The 15,044-nt window shown below is 45.5% G+C and overlaps 1 protein-coding gene across 1 annotated transcript in view; it reads left to right on the top strand.

The window, feature by feature from the left end:
* Window positions 1–7,353, top strand: part of LOC102374387 (aldose reductase-like) — a 12,353-nt gene extending 5,000 nt beyond the window's left edge. The window contains exons 5-9 of the mRNA XM_014517893.1: window positions 1,854–1,960; window positions 3,034–3,115; window positions 4,512–4,595; window positions 6,104–6,186; window positions 7,104–7,353. Coding sequence (XP_014373379.1) covers window positions 1,854–1,960; window positions 3,034–3,115; window positions 4,512–4,595; window positions 6,104–6,186; window positions 7,104–7,155 — 408 coding nt within the window. The 3' untranslated portion in view covers window positions 7,156–7,353. The remainder of the gene's footprint in view (window positions 1–1,853; window positions 1,961–3,033; window positions 3,116–4,511; window positions 4,596–6,103; window positions 6,187–7,103) is intronic.
* The last annotated feature ends 7,691 nt before the right edge of the window (window positions 7,354–15,044 follow it).

Raw genomic sequence — 15,044 nt, 5'->3', positions numbered from 1 at the left:
GAGAAGCAAGTAATGGCCCTCTGAGAGTGGATGACAACCCTAGTGTAGGGGCAACAACTGAGAGTCAGTGAATCTGGAAAATGTAAGTAGTAGGAGGAAGAGACTGGAGGGCAGAGACAAAAGACAAACAGATTGAAAGAGAAACTGCTGGTTGGAGATTGGTACTTGCTGGGTAGGGAGACTGGTATATTATTATATTTACTCAAATCTAAAATGACTCTGAATCTAAGATGACCACCCAATTATTAGGTTCTATATATGGAAAATGTATAAATTTGTTATAATTTTCCAGGTATAGAATCTAATTATTGGAGGGCTGTCTTGAGCTCATCCCCCTGTAACGGCTACAGCGAGGAAAGCAATGGCTAGTGGGGTCAGGCAGCCTCCTCGCCCTCTGCCCTCCCTTCTTCCTCTGCACCTCTCCTCTCTGAGCCAGTACTTTTCTCCTACAGTCTCTAGCCCTCCCTCCCTCTCTCACAGTTTCTTCCCCCTGCACTCCCTTAATGTCAGAAGCTGCTTGAGCTCTATTCTCTCCCCAGAGCACAGCACATGGAAGCATAGGCCTTGCTGGGCAGAGGATGGTGTTTTCCTGTGCTCCATGCCTGGGAGGGAATCCGATCTGAGCTGTGCCTGACAGTAAGGGGGAAAAGGGAGTGGGGAGGGGGGCAGGGGAGGAGGGAAGGGAGATGATGCAGAGGTAGGGGCAGGAGGTGCCTGCAGGTCTACTCTGGCCCCAGCCCCAGCTCAGGGCCAGTCAGAACTGCAGCAGCCACCTACACCCACCCCTTGCTTTTTTGTATAAGAATCTAAGGTGATAGACACCCCCCACCCCCATCTTAGATTTGAGAAAATACGGTATAACTTGCATCTCCACACAGTCCACGAACATTATTCTGGGATACCAGCTCACTAGTTTGGAATGTATCTGTAAATTCTGAACCATGTCTCCTGCATTTCCATGCTGGTTTAGATTCCACTAAGTTATGGATAAGTTTGCTTCATTTTTAGGAAAAAAGTAGCTATATTGAGGCAAAATGCATATGCAGAGGCAACTCATTTGAAATCACTGTAACTACATGGCAAACAGCAATTTAAATGATTATGGGATTTTTAATGAAAGGTCATGTTGCAGTTGGTCAAATAAAATGGTCAAAATAAAATAGCATAGGACAAAATAAATAGCATAATTAAGGTAAATTAATTAATTAAGTTCTAACATTAAATACTATCTGACATGGACATGAGAGTCCAAGAACTTTTAGCAAGGTTGTGTTCCACTTTCACTACTAGTCTACGTGTATTGGATTACACGTTTAATTCTACCCAAGTCTAATGGGAGCTATGTGCATATATTCTCTGTATATCAAGCTTTATAATAAACAATTAGAAATAAAATAAAATGTTATGCAGTTTTGAAGGCAGAATCCTCTCCTTGAAAATGAAGCAGCTATCATTAAGCTCACTGCATGGAAGAACTCAGCGAAGGTATTCTTAAGAAGACAGTAGCTCATTGTAATATTGTATATTATTGAAGGGAAGCAAGCCTAGTATGATGTTGTGTTATAACTGGTAACAAGGTGAAGGTTGGGTACAATGAAAAATTCCAGATCAAGGGAAGCTGAAAAGTCCAGCTGATTTGGTTTCTTGATCTCTGCTTGGGCAGTGCCTTTTAAGAGACAATTTTGAGTACATTGACTGGCTCTTTCTTAATGTCTTCTAGGGATTTGTGGGATTTATGAGATGGATGTGCTCATGCTGTTGCATCTCATGCAGGAACTTAGTTTAGCCTCTATATGCCCTGAAATGCAGTAATACTGCCTGTCTCTGAGTAAACTTAGTGCTTGTTCTTGTAGATTGAGAGCCACCCATACCTTCCTCAGGAAGAACTAATTAACTATTGCCAGTTCAAAGGGATTTCTGTCACTGCCTACTGTCCTCTTGGAGCTCCTAACTGGCCATGGTAAGAGTACTTTTTTCCTAGGCGTGAGTTCACTGAAATACCAGTGATTCATATATATACAGTGCACAGTTGACATTAATAGGAATAAATATATAGTTTATAGATAAAACGTTTCATAAAGATTTTTTTGTCAATCTAAGTACCTAGAAATTATCAGTTTCTTACTGAGTTATTGGACTATCATACACATTAGACTAATCAATCTGTGGTATGGGTACCATCAGTGGTATGCAGACACCCTGTCAGTGGTACGTGTTAACAGATTTATTATAATTATTTTATATGACAATAATTTGCTGGTGGTACTGAAGGTTGATCTGAAAAATTTTCTGGTGGTACTTGAGGTTGTAGCATTTTAAATTGGCGGTGCACAATTTGTCAGATTTCGGGAACTGCTGGATTAGAGTGTTCCTAGATTGAGGTATTTACCATGGGGTTGGAGGTGGGGAGGCGGGCAGGGAAAGGCAGGGAAAGTTAACAAGTAGGGAGGCAGGGAAAGTACCAGCTTCACAACCTGTTAAGACAAATCTTAGTTGAATTGACCAGCATTAATTGTTTTAACAATTTCACAAAAGATTACAACACCATAGTGAACACCAACACACTGCCATAAAAACATCAAATTAATGTAGCCATTATAACAAATACAGAATGACCTTGAAATGGATAAGTTTGGGGGATTTGCTCTGGTTGTTTATAGAAAGCTTCAAAACTTCCTCTTAATCACAACCTAGTGGAAAAATTGTGCTCATGAAGAAGTAAACTCAGTAGTCAATATGAGACTCTTAGATCTGGGAGACAGGCATTTTTGGTGCTAAGTGCTTAATAGCAGAATGCCCTGTAGGAGGATACTGGCATGAGCTATACTTTGACCTTGATGCAAAACTCAGTTCACTTGTGATACAAGAATATTAAGCACAAACACTACGGGAGAAAGGGACGGTGTGAGAGAATGATGCATGCTTTTTTTCCCTTCTAAACTGCCAATTATTTTTTTAGGCTTTTATTGTTTGATGGATGAGATAATGATGTTTTTCTACCACTATAGTGTCTGTTTTTTTAAATTTTTATAGGTCCACATCTAAGAACTGTTCTCTCCTCAATGACCCGCAGGTTAAGAAAATTGCAGACAAGCACAACAAAACCACAGCCCAGGTACAGGCTACTTGTCTACCTTTTTTCCTTTATAAAGTACTTTCCTCTTGGGCTGACAACACCTTGGGCCAATTGAGCAGCAATTACAATATCTTTTTTTCAACTTGATCCTTTAAAAATGTGTAATTTTTAGGGCTGTCAATTAATTGCAATTAACGTGTGCAATTAACATGTTAATCGTTGTTCCTGTTATTTTTTTAACATGTTAATTGGTCATGTGGTTTTGGAGCCATCACCTGGGCTCTGCTCTACCACCGTCATTGCTACCTCGGGGCCAGCTTGTGGGGCAGTGGTGGTAGCGCAGAGGACTGCAGGGCAGCCCAGGCACAGGCTCCAGGTGGCTGCACTGGGGGGGGAGGGGCAAGCAAAGACACAGACATGCAGCTGCAGCCACAGCCTGCAGGCAGCCTGAAATGCAGCCCAGTAGCATGTGGAGCAGTGCCCAGCAGGCAAGTCTGTGAAGGGGAAGGGATGTGGGGGAGGGAAAGGGCATGAGGGGGACAGATCAAGCCCCCATGATGTGGGAAGGAGCGGCAGGGGCTGGGGTTAGTGGGGCCCCAGGATGCTCCCCACAGCAATGGGAGTGCCCCCCCCGCAACCGCTGGACAAACCACCCTCAGCTCTGTCCCATAACCTGCCCTGGTCCCAGGGCTCCGTTCACTCCAACCCCTGTCCCTGCCCCTGGCGTTGCCTCACTCCCTTTTTCACTGTGGGGGGCCTCATCTGTCCCCCCCACCCATATACCCTTCCCTCCCCCACACCCCTTCCCCCCTCACCCTTACCTGCAGGGTGGTGTCTATATGTGTGTGTGTCTATATGTGTGCCTATCTGCCCCTCATTCCCAAGCAACAGCGCCCCCAGCCCTACTGCTGCCCCTCACTCCTGACCTACAGTCCCGCAAATCCTGCCAGGGTACGCAGGAACCCTCTTCTCTGGGCACCATTCCCCCCACACACCTCACCCCCACCCCCAACCACACAAAGTACCTGCATAAGTTTTGTATAACTGAGTTTTTCTGCACATCATTTTGAGTTTTTAGTTGTGCAATGTCAAAATCACAATTAGTTGCAATTAATTTTTTAATCACACAATTAATTGTGATCAATTTTTTAAATCATTTGACAGCCTTAGTAATTTTGAATCTGATTACAGTCCAAAAGGGAGAAGAAAAGCTTTAGCCTGTGGTGCTTACAATTTGCAAATTTAGGTTCATATCCAGTAATGATTAAATTATTCTGCGCAAAACTTTGGGTTGTCCTTATACAGGTCTTATTATTATTTTAATGTATATTTTATCTCTAATCTGATAGAGTCATTCATGATAGAATGGATAAATAGATACAATGTTGCTTTTCAATGACTACTTGTCATTGTAACTCCTTGTCTGTTCCTGTAGGTTTTGATTAGGTTCCATGTCCAAAGAAATGTGAGTGTAATTCCCAAATCTGTGACTCTATGTCATATTGAAGAAAATGTTAAGGTAAGACAGTAAAGGAGTTGTTTACATATGACATTATTTTATAAGCCACAGTTTTCCCTGTCTTTAGCACTAGAAAAAAAAAAACTGTTAGATATCAGATGTTATACCTTTTGGTCAAAGTTAAGAGTAATTTTGAAATGTTGACTAGAACTTCTTTCATTAGAACAATGCCAGATAAATGCTATTTTTCTTTTAAAATATGATCCTGTCTGTCACCATAAGTCAGTTTAATGCCAGCTCATACCTAAAACACCTGGAGCTTGTTGCTGAATGTACATCATTTCTACATAGACAGATAAATCTTCTGCATTTTAAATAATTATGCAGCAGCTAAGACCTTGAAAACTACCAAAATTAGCCTCTCAAACAGGATTATTATTACACATATATATGCATTATCACTTCTTTAGAGGCAAAGGCAACACACATGAAGCTTTTAAGGACTGTAACCCACTGCAAACAATAAATATATTTGAAAGTTCTAGTATTTGCCAAACCTAAAATAACTCTAACACAGTGCTTCCCCAAATTTTCCTCATCATAACCCCATTTACTCAGCATGGCCCCTCACTCCTCACAGCTCTCCTCCCCCTCAGCTGCCCCTCCCTCCCAATCTGCAGTGCCCGATGCTTCCCAAGTGCCCCAGGGCCAGAGCCTGCAGCCCTCTGCCTCCCCACTCCAGCAGCGCCTGAGCCCTGGCTGCCACCTGCAGGAAGTAATAGCTGCTGGGGCCAGAACCTGGACCCTGGCTCCCTGCCCTCCACCCTGTCTCCTCCCCTGTGAAAGTCAAGCTACTTAACCTAGATGACTCGGTTTAGGCCTCTACATTTAAATTCCTTGAATTTGACATTTTGGCTCGAGTTTTATCACGCCCTTCGTAAATTTGGACCTTCATTATAACATTTTTTCATCTGAACCAGTAGTGCTGAACCTTCTTCCACCTTGGGCTGGATGGGTAGTGCTCAGTGCATCTGCGGGCCCAATCCATCTGGTGGGCCTGATCCAGCGTGTGGAGTAGTGAGCTGCGGCCTGTGTAGGGCGGGGGAGGGTCAGGGAGTGGCCTGCCCCAGTTGAGCCCTGCATGGGAAGGGGACATGGGCCAGCCCTGATTCAGCCATATGGAGGGGAAAGGAGATCGGCTCACCCTCCATCTGACTGCATGAGGGGGAGAAGGGGTGGGGCTGGCTTTGATCTGGCTCTGTGGGGCTTGGGAATTTGGCAGCAGGAGAGGGGTGGCAGTATTATTTTTCACTGTTCCCCTGCCATCAAATTTCCCAACCTGTGTGGAGCCCCAAATGCCATGATTCTGTAGGCCACACTTGTGCCTTGGGCTGATCAGCCCACAAAAATCAGCCATCTGCCTCCTTGATTTGGGTAGACCCCTACATATAATGCTTTTCTATTTATGTCTCCAATATTCTTTTCATGGATGTGCTTACACTTGTATCTTGTAGAACTAACTGAAACCTCATAGTGTGTGTATCTCTTTCTCTCCCCTTACTTTGCAGGTGTTTGATTTTGAGTTAAGTAACAAGGAGATGGAAACTCTTCTCAGGTTTAAGAGACGATACAGAATCTGTTCTTTAACCATGTGAGTGTCTGTTCTCCTTTAGTTCATTCAGCATAATGAATGGCAAGAATTATAATCTCAATTTTAATTAGTGAGTAGGAAACGTGGAAACCCTGGCCTTCAGTAAACTTCTCACCTCTGTAGCCACTGAAGTCCAGTGGAATACTAGTCATTTGTAATTTTGTGTGTGCAACATGGTAAAATGGATTATAATGTGTTAATGTCATATTATGAGGCCTATATTAAGCATGGATTAACAAGTCAAAATTGATGTGACACTCCAAAACAGATAGCTTCAGATTTTTATCTGTTACTTATCTGACAAATATATTCAAAGTAAATGAGTTTCATTTTAGAAATGTGTTCTAAGTAGCAAGTCTAGAAGAGCTAGGCTGGTGTATTACCTGTCCTGTGATTATTAATGTTACCTGTGCTGAGACTGATGCAGTGCCCCATTTTAGAATGGTGGAACCTATGCCTACTATTGGCTTTTACTTCCAGCTTTGCTACTTATTCTGTTTTCATGGTTTAAACATTATGAAAGGGAATACTACAAACCTACTATACTTCAGAAGTTTGTATTTTTGTATGATGTATAATACATATGTGAAAAATATTTCACCTTTTAATAGTAAAGTTTTAGGCAAAATTTGAAGCAAATGCAAAGCTACAGGAAAAACTATATTAGGAATGGCAGGAGGGCAAGTGAGAAAAATTGCAAAATATGCAAATCCCTCTTATCAAAGAAGTTGAGAATTAACTTTGGTCTTGTATAGGTTAAGTAGCGAGGAAGACTGGAGGTATGATCACTTTAGTGAAGGGTTTGACCCATGCACAACATCTATCAGGAATGTTATTTTAGCCAGGGGCTTGTATTTATGCTGATCTTTCTAATGCATTGTTGTGAGGATTTTACAATAAAACCTTTTTCTCTCTAGGAGCAAAAATCACAAGGACTATCCTTTCTCAGAAGAGCAATCCTGGCCTTGACTTGACATGCTCCATGGCTGAGAACAGGGCGGGGCAAAATATGGCATATGGGCCAGATCAGGTCCACCAGGCAATTTCATTTGGCCCTCAGGAATGCACCCATCAGTTAATTGTATCCTGCTGGTCCATGGCTGCCCCTGCTACCTTTGCATGTGGCCCGAGCCTTGACCATTCTTGCTGGGCCAGTGTGCTTTGATCCCACCCTCATGTGGGGAGATCCTTGGCCCCAGCTCTGGCCAGCATACCGCTTCCTAGTGGGGTTGCTGCTGCTGCTTCTGGGGGAATTGCTCGGCTCCCCTGGCTCCTCCTTGTGTCTGCTGCAGTGCTCTGGGCAGCAGTAGGGAAGTGCTGGTGGGTGGAGAGAAGCTGCATCTGGGTGGGAGCATGGATCTCGGGTCTGCCCAGTTCCATTGTACATGGTCCCTGTGGCTCACATGCAGCTCCCGGGACTTGCACACCACGGGGGTTGGGGAGAAGCCCCGTGCAATAGAGCTGGTGGCCTTCACCACTCCCTGCTGCTACATGCAGCTCTTGGAACTCTGCTGGAAGTGGTGGGGAGCCAAGTATGATGGAGCTAGGCCAGCTCTTCTCCCTGCTTTCCAGCAAAGTCCTGGGAGGTGGCAGGAAATGGGGCCAGGTTGCGGGCTCCATCATGTGGGGCTCCCCCACTGTGCAGTGCATGACTCTGGCTGGGTCCCAGGAGCTGCATGTGATCTACAGGGAACTGTGGGTGGCCTGGCCCCACTCCTTGCTGCCACCTGCAGCTCCTGGGGGTGGCTGGAGTTGTGCGCCGCTGGGGGGTTCTGTCTGTGTACACCATGAGGACCCTGAGGGCCTGCTGCTTGCTGCTGCTGATGCCACCACTTTTGGTGGTGGGGGCTGTGTATCATGGGGTGGGGCACCCCACACCCCACACGCACAATAAACTTTTCCACACCCTGCTCACACATAGCTACACCCCTCCACAAACCCCACACCCTTCCCCCAACACACAGCCATACCTTTCCACAAACCCTACAGACTCCCCTACAAACCCACCCCCACCCACACACTTCCCCTACCACACAAACTCCCAGCCCCCAACCACACCCCACACACTCTGCCACACCCCCCACACACAATATACACATTCTGCCCCCCCCCCAAAATATAAGACTTTATTTTTGAGCTGTTATGCAGTCACCTCTATATATGCCATACAAAGGCACATAAATCAGGACAAAAATATTTTTTGAAATAAAATTAAAATATGTTATAGTAGATGTTTGACTTTTAGCATATGATTTGTTTTTTTTCCCTGGTTCTAAGATAGCAAATCCCGCTCCACCTTCCTCTTCCTCTCCCATGGAGTACTTTTAGGGGCAAGGGAGGGACTTCTGGTGGCAAAAGTCAGGGGTTAAGGGTAGGACTTCTGGTCCCAAGATAGTGACCAGGGGGCAGGGCACCTGTTAAGGTGCAGGGCTATCCATGAGGCCCTCTACAGCTCATTAAAACTCATTAAGTGGGCCTCCAGCTAAGATAATTGCCCAACCCTGGCTTAGAAGGATTGTATTTTGGAATCCTTTGGCCTTGTTTGCATGTAAAACACACCTGCAGCAGAAATGTTGTCTATACTGACTGGTAGACGAAGGGAAGCTAGTAGCTACAGGAAATCCAAAAAATAAATATTGAGCCCACTTCAGTTTGCTGCTTTTCTTAAAACCTCCAATTATTAATATTGCAATCTTTTGTCTATTTCTTGTACTTTTTTAAAAGTTATAAATGCATATCCTCACCTGCATTATTCAATTAAGTTCTTAGGAATGGGTTATCAAAATAAGTTGTAGTAATCTTTGTTCAACAGGACTTGTAAACAGCAGCCCCTAGCTATCATATTAGCCTTTAACAATTTGTACAGAAATATCAGTGTAATGGGGCTTATGCCCCATTACTGAGAAGGGGGAGGGAGCCCAATGCGTGTGGGCCAGCCCAGCCCTGTGAACAGACTTGTTGGGGGAAAGGATCTAAATAAGTTGGCCTCCTGCTTCAGGTGCAGGCTGTGATTGACAGGCCTGATTTGGAAGTAAAAGGCCAGGTAACTCAGGGAGAGACTCAAAAGTTGAGGGCTGATCCCAGAAGACGTAGTCTGGCCCTGGAAGCTGAGGGGAAAGGAGCTCTGCAGGGAGCTGCCTACTGATGCTAGACTGTGAACCAGCTATGCCGAGACGCTGCAGGTTCTTCCAGGGCTGGCAGGGGAATGAAGTCAGGGTGGACCCTACAGTGATTGCTTTAAAAGGTCAGGAGGCTGAGGGTTCAGTGCTAGAGAACTCATGTTTTGGTTTGTGTTTTAACCAGTGGTTTGTGGAAGGGACTGAGGGGTGGTTTGGAGGTCCTATTAATGCCCAAGAGGTACATGATTGTCTTGAGCCTGCCAGGGGTCAGACTCAAGGCACAAAGAGGTCCCAGGAGCCCCACATTGCCCAAGAAGGGGCAGAGCTTGGGGCCAGAGGGCCCAGAACCAGAAATAGGGCTAGAGAGACCACAGCACTGGTGCAGAGGACAGAGAGAACCAAAGCAGGCTCAGTGCCTAGAGCAGGGTGGAGAAATCAGTGCCTGGAGCAGGCTCAGTGTCTGGAGCAGGGCCTGGGGGGGCCCAGGATTAAAATAACAAGGTGAGGGCTGGAGCCCAGAAACCAGGTCGGACCAGCTAGAGTAGAGGGGCAGAAGCTGGGAAGGTTGAAGCCCCAACAAGGGAGGTGGCCTGGTGGCTTTGGGGGACAAGTATCCCACCTGAGTGATGGTACAGTGACATCTGCAAGGCATGGGCATGGTGTAAGGGGTGGACAGAAACATGTCTTCATTTTTCTGTGGTGGTATAACTGTTTCATCCATCAGTGTCCATATCCATTGATTCAGTTTGTGTCACAGACTGTATCACTATACAAGCATGTACTAGCTACGTAAATGAGGCCTCATATTTCAATTAGGGCCTTTAGATGCTGCTGAAATAATAGTATACCAATAGAAAATATGACTGCTTGAGACTTAATTGTATTTGAACCTAGTAGCATTGTGATACCTATGACAATGAGATAGCTATACAAAATGTTGCATAAAGCCTCCAAGTTTTAGCTATTAGCTACAGAATATGGGACTTTTTAGAGTTAAAGCAACAGGTGCTGTTCACTCAGGTAACAGTAGCAGTAGGCAGGCTTTTCTGGCTGTGGGCTGGAATGACCCACCTTGGTTTAGAGGCAGGTGAGAGGGTGGGTACTTAGTAGGGGTGTGCAAAGCAGGCCGTATTCGATTGGATTCAGATTTGGCCTGAATCAGTGACAGTGATTCAATCTGTTGATTCAGATCACTGTCCCTGATTCAATTTGGCCAAATATGAAGATTCGATGCTGATTCAGAGAATCAGCGATTCGGACGTAGACACAGCTTTAAAAGCTTTTCTACATACCTTGAGGTAGCAGGTGCGGCTTGTGATCACTGCGATGCTGGGGTGCATGAAACATCCCACAGGAGTGCGGGGGGAGGGGGGCTCCATGTGCTCGGCGGCCCCTGCTGCGCACTCCCCAGTGGACCCGGAAGTTGACCGGAAGTGCTTCTGGTCCTCTTACTGGTCTGCTGCTGAGTGTGCTGGGGAGCCCTCTGTCCCTCTGTGGGACACTCCATGTGCCCCAGCATTGCAGCACTCGCAAGCCGCCTTCTACGTAGAGGTATGTAGAAAAAACATTTAAAGCTGTGTCTATGTCCGAATCTCCAAAACTTTCTGAATCTCTCCAAATTGATTCGGAGAGATTACAGGGTTCTCTGATTCGATTCTGATTTGGAGATTCAGCCACCAAATTGGGCCAAATTTCTGCCAAATTGAATCAGGGACCAAAGCTTTGCACAGCCCTAGTACTTAGGACCCACCTGCAACCAGTGCTGCTCCATATGATACCATATGGAGCAGCACTGGTTGCAGTTGGCATCAGGTGGCCAGGGCAGATCACTTATGGCACCACAGCCAAAGGTTCCTGATGCCAAAAGCTGGTGAAGTCACACATCCATGACCAGATTTAATGGCTCTGTGGGCTGGATCCAGCCTGTGGGCCATAGGTTACTGACTCCTAGATTACACCACATCTATAAGAGTAAGAATTCTGAGTTTCCCCATTGGCATTTATATTAAAACCTTCTTAAGCTGCAGTCCTCTGTCAGTCCAAAGCTGATGAGAGGAGGGGAAAGCATCTGGTTATCAGTTCATGCTTTGTGCAAATTGGTAAAGCATGTATACCACACACAGGTTTTTCAATCTCTCTGAATGTTCTGAGCAGTAAATGCCCCCTTTTTGAGGGAATAAAGATTCTTCATGACTGACTGTATTTTCAAAGCAGGTATGGATAATAGCATCATCTGAAGATCCAGACCATTTTTGGCTGAGAGAGTTTAGACAACGCATCAGGCTTCCTACCAATACTTGATTTCTCAGAAGTAAACTTTAGAACATCGACTCAGAGAAATTATACCATCTTTACTAGGAACATAGCTGAAGGGAAAGCATTCTAAGATAGTTTTTACACATAATATCTTCTTTAAACAAAAGGCAACTATTTAATGGTTCTGAAGGAAACAGACTGTAACATAAGGGTTGTTAGTTTGTAAATGGTTATGGTAAATTCTATCTTTATTTTTCAGAATCCTAGTGAGGGAGATTTTTCCCCCTAAAACCCCTGTAGTTCAACCAGAGGCATTGAATATGGAGCACTGTTTATTTACAGGATGTTTATGGGGTATTTTATGCAAGAGTCAAGCACAGATGACCTCAGTGACCACATAATCTCATAATGAAAGTAATTCAAAATGCACTGCTAAGCTTGTTTGACTGGAGTGAATGGTTATGTTACAAACAATGAGTTCTTTCAGTTTAAGAGATTTGTGGAAGGGTGACAAAGGAGCACTTGAGCTGTGCTAATTATGAAATGAGTATAAAGGTAGCAAGTGAAACACTAGCCTCTGCTTTACAGTGTGGCTAGAGACATTTGACTGACAGACCATTACAAAAACATTATTTGTCTGTAAACTGAGTAGTACTAATTTCCAGATTACTATAGTGTTCAGCTGGATGGTTCAATGAGTCATACTTGACACAGTGAGGGTAGTGGCTACATATAGGAATTTAGTGCTTTTTAAAAATCTGCTTTAAGAGTGAAGCTTCTGAGAAACTATCTGCATAACTGCTCCTTCAGATTGGAGAGCCCTACATCATTCTGGCAGAACAACCTGACAGAGAAGTACTCTTGCACTCGCAACCACTGCTGCAAGATCCCTGGAGCGTATTCTATGTCATGCTGGACTCTTGGAGATCCAAGTACGTTTGTGCATTGTTTTAAAATGCAACTTTCACCTTCATTTCAAATGGATAATTCCTGTGCATGAATGTTTTAAAAAAGCTCTCAAGCACTGCTCTAATGTCTTAGGTCAGCTACAGGGCAGTACATGGACCACACAAGGATGATATGTAAGGTTAAACTATACCTCATACTATCCAGTACCAAATATCCTTCTCCAGGATTTAAGCTTGAGGTAGGAACAGTAGACAACTCGTTTCTGACAAGGTGCACACAGATAGGCACACACAGATGTAAACTTTCAGACCCAACTTTACGATGTGATGAGCTAGCTGGCAGTGACTTAGCCCAGGGGTTTTGAAAGGGCAAAAGATGATTGGAGGACTTGGGATTCCCTTTCCTCACCAATCTGGTAATGATTTGGCCCAGGGGTTTTGAAGGGGTAAAAGATGATTGGAAGACTTGGGATTCCCTTTCCTCACCAATCAGGCCCCAGAGACTCACCCTCCATGTCCCCTGATTGGACCCTTGGGTCACCTGGAGGGGAATAAGAGGGGCAGCATGGCTGACTCAGGAGAGACCAGTGAGGGACTACAAGGAAGGAGTTTCAAAGAGCTGACAAGAGCTGGGCCAGAGGGGCAGGACCAGATGCCCCAGAAGAATCTGAAGGTGTGGGACCTGCAGGCAACAGTTGGACCCTCAGCAGTGCGGTGTGCAGCCGGCAGGAGAGGCTCCCCGCTGGGCTCCAGGATCCCCTATGAGAGGCTGCGGCCAGCAGGAGAGGTTCCCCAGCTCCAGCAAGGATCTGAGTGGTTCCCAGCTCTGTTTCCAGCTCCTCCAAGAAGAAGCTAGGCAGCTTGATGTGAGGCCTGGGCTCTAGGAAGGTCAAGACCCCTTGCAACTTGGCATAGTGCCAACATTGGTAGCTGTGTGGTAGAGTGTCTACCTACCGTATGGGAGAGCCATGTTCAAGTCCCGGTTGGGTTGAGTTGAGTGAAGTAACAGGAAGAAATCCTTGTTGCAGTGGAAAAGGGTCATTGTGTTTTTTCCCCACCCCCTCCAGGTACCTAGGCCCTATATTCCTTGTTATTTGACATTTTGTATTTTGTGCCTTTTATATTTCACCAACCAGTATTGGTTGTTCTGCTGTTTGTGTTTTATATTTTGTTAACCCTGTCTTGTCAACTGGATGAATATGTCTATGATTGTGTCTAACCTTTGTTGAATCCTGCCCCCTTGGGGTGTTGTAGTGTCCCCTATACCCTCTGGTTTATGCCTGTTATGTTCCCAGTACTGTTCCCTTATTAAAAGGCATATGGTTAAGTCCCCACTGGTGGTCTGGCTTTGCTCTATAGGGGGAGGAGAGTCCCTACACCTCCCACAGCGCTTGTGTACCTGCTTTGATCCCTTCAATTGGAGAGGGGGTACCTCTTGGAGTACCGCCCGGGTTACAACAATAATGACAGTGGTTAAGAGATAAAAGAGTTGTCTCTGGCCCTCTGAATAAAATAGGATTACAATGCTTTACATGCATCATTGGACACTGGTAATAATTGCTATGTCTGCCCATATCTCCAAAACAGATCTTGGTGTTGGGGGCAGATACATGTATTCTTCTGTAGGGGAGGGTCAACAGACCATGATCTAATTTAGCAGTTTGATTTAACAACTCTCCTAGTTTTGCCTTTTTCTAACAGATGTGCCACCCATCTTTGCTCCTGGGCTAAGTCATTTCCTGGAACAGAATCAGTTCCTGCTTACAGACATGCAGCACATGGGAGCATCCCCCTGGCAACAGTGCAGGGCACTGGCTGCAAACACAGAGGGGGCACCCTCTTATGGGAGTACTTTCCCCATGCTCACAACACTTGCAGGTGCACACAAGGAAATCCCTTACAGAGGGATTTCCCCATGTGTGTGTGCATCTGCAAACAGGGAAGGGGGAATCAATGTGCGAGTTCATCCCTCTGCTTTCAGACTGATAGAGACTTCTATTCCATATGCATCTACAAGCATGGAGGGAGGAGTGGGAGTCCCCGCTCTGTGATTGCAGGCATGTGTGGGGAAATCCCCTGCAGAGGAATCCCCTGCTCCCCAACCTTGGGGATTGCTTCCTGTGGAAATAAGTTTAACCAGGCCTCTTACTTCATAGAATCATAGAAGTAGGGTCGGAAGGGACCTTGTAGATCTTCAAGTCCGACCCCCTACCTGGGCAGGAGAGAAACTGGGCTCAAGGGACCCCAGCCATATAGGCATCGATCCGCTTCTTAAAGACCCCCAGAGTAGGAGCCAGCACCACTTCCCTTGGAAGTTGGTTCCAGATCCTAGCTGCCCTAACTGTGAAGTAGTTCCTATGGATGTCTAATCTGAACCTACTCTCCAACAACTTGTGGCCGTTATTTCTTGTTATCCCGGGGGGCGCTAGGGGGAAACAAGGTCTCCCCCAAACCCTTCTGGTCCCCCCTAGTGAGTTTATAGACGGTCACAAGGTCCCCCCTCAGCCTTCTCTTGTGAAGGCTGAACAGGTTCAGGTCCCATAGCCTCTCATTGTAGGGTCTGCCCTGCTGTCCC

This window comes from Alligator sinensis, unplaced genomic scaffold (assembly GCF_000455745.1).
Source record: "Alligator sinensis unplaced genomic scaffold, ASM45574v1 scaffold87_1, whole genome shotgun sequence".
Classification (NCBI taxonomy): domain Eukaryota; kingdom Metazoa; phylum Chordata; order Crocodylia; family Alligatoridae; genus Alligator; species Alligator sinensis.
The sequence above is the reverse complement of the archived record's forward strand: the minus strand, read 5'-3'. Positions and strand labels throughout refer to the sequence as shown.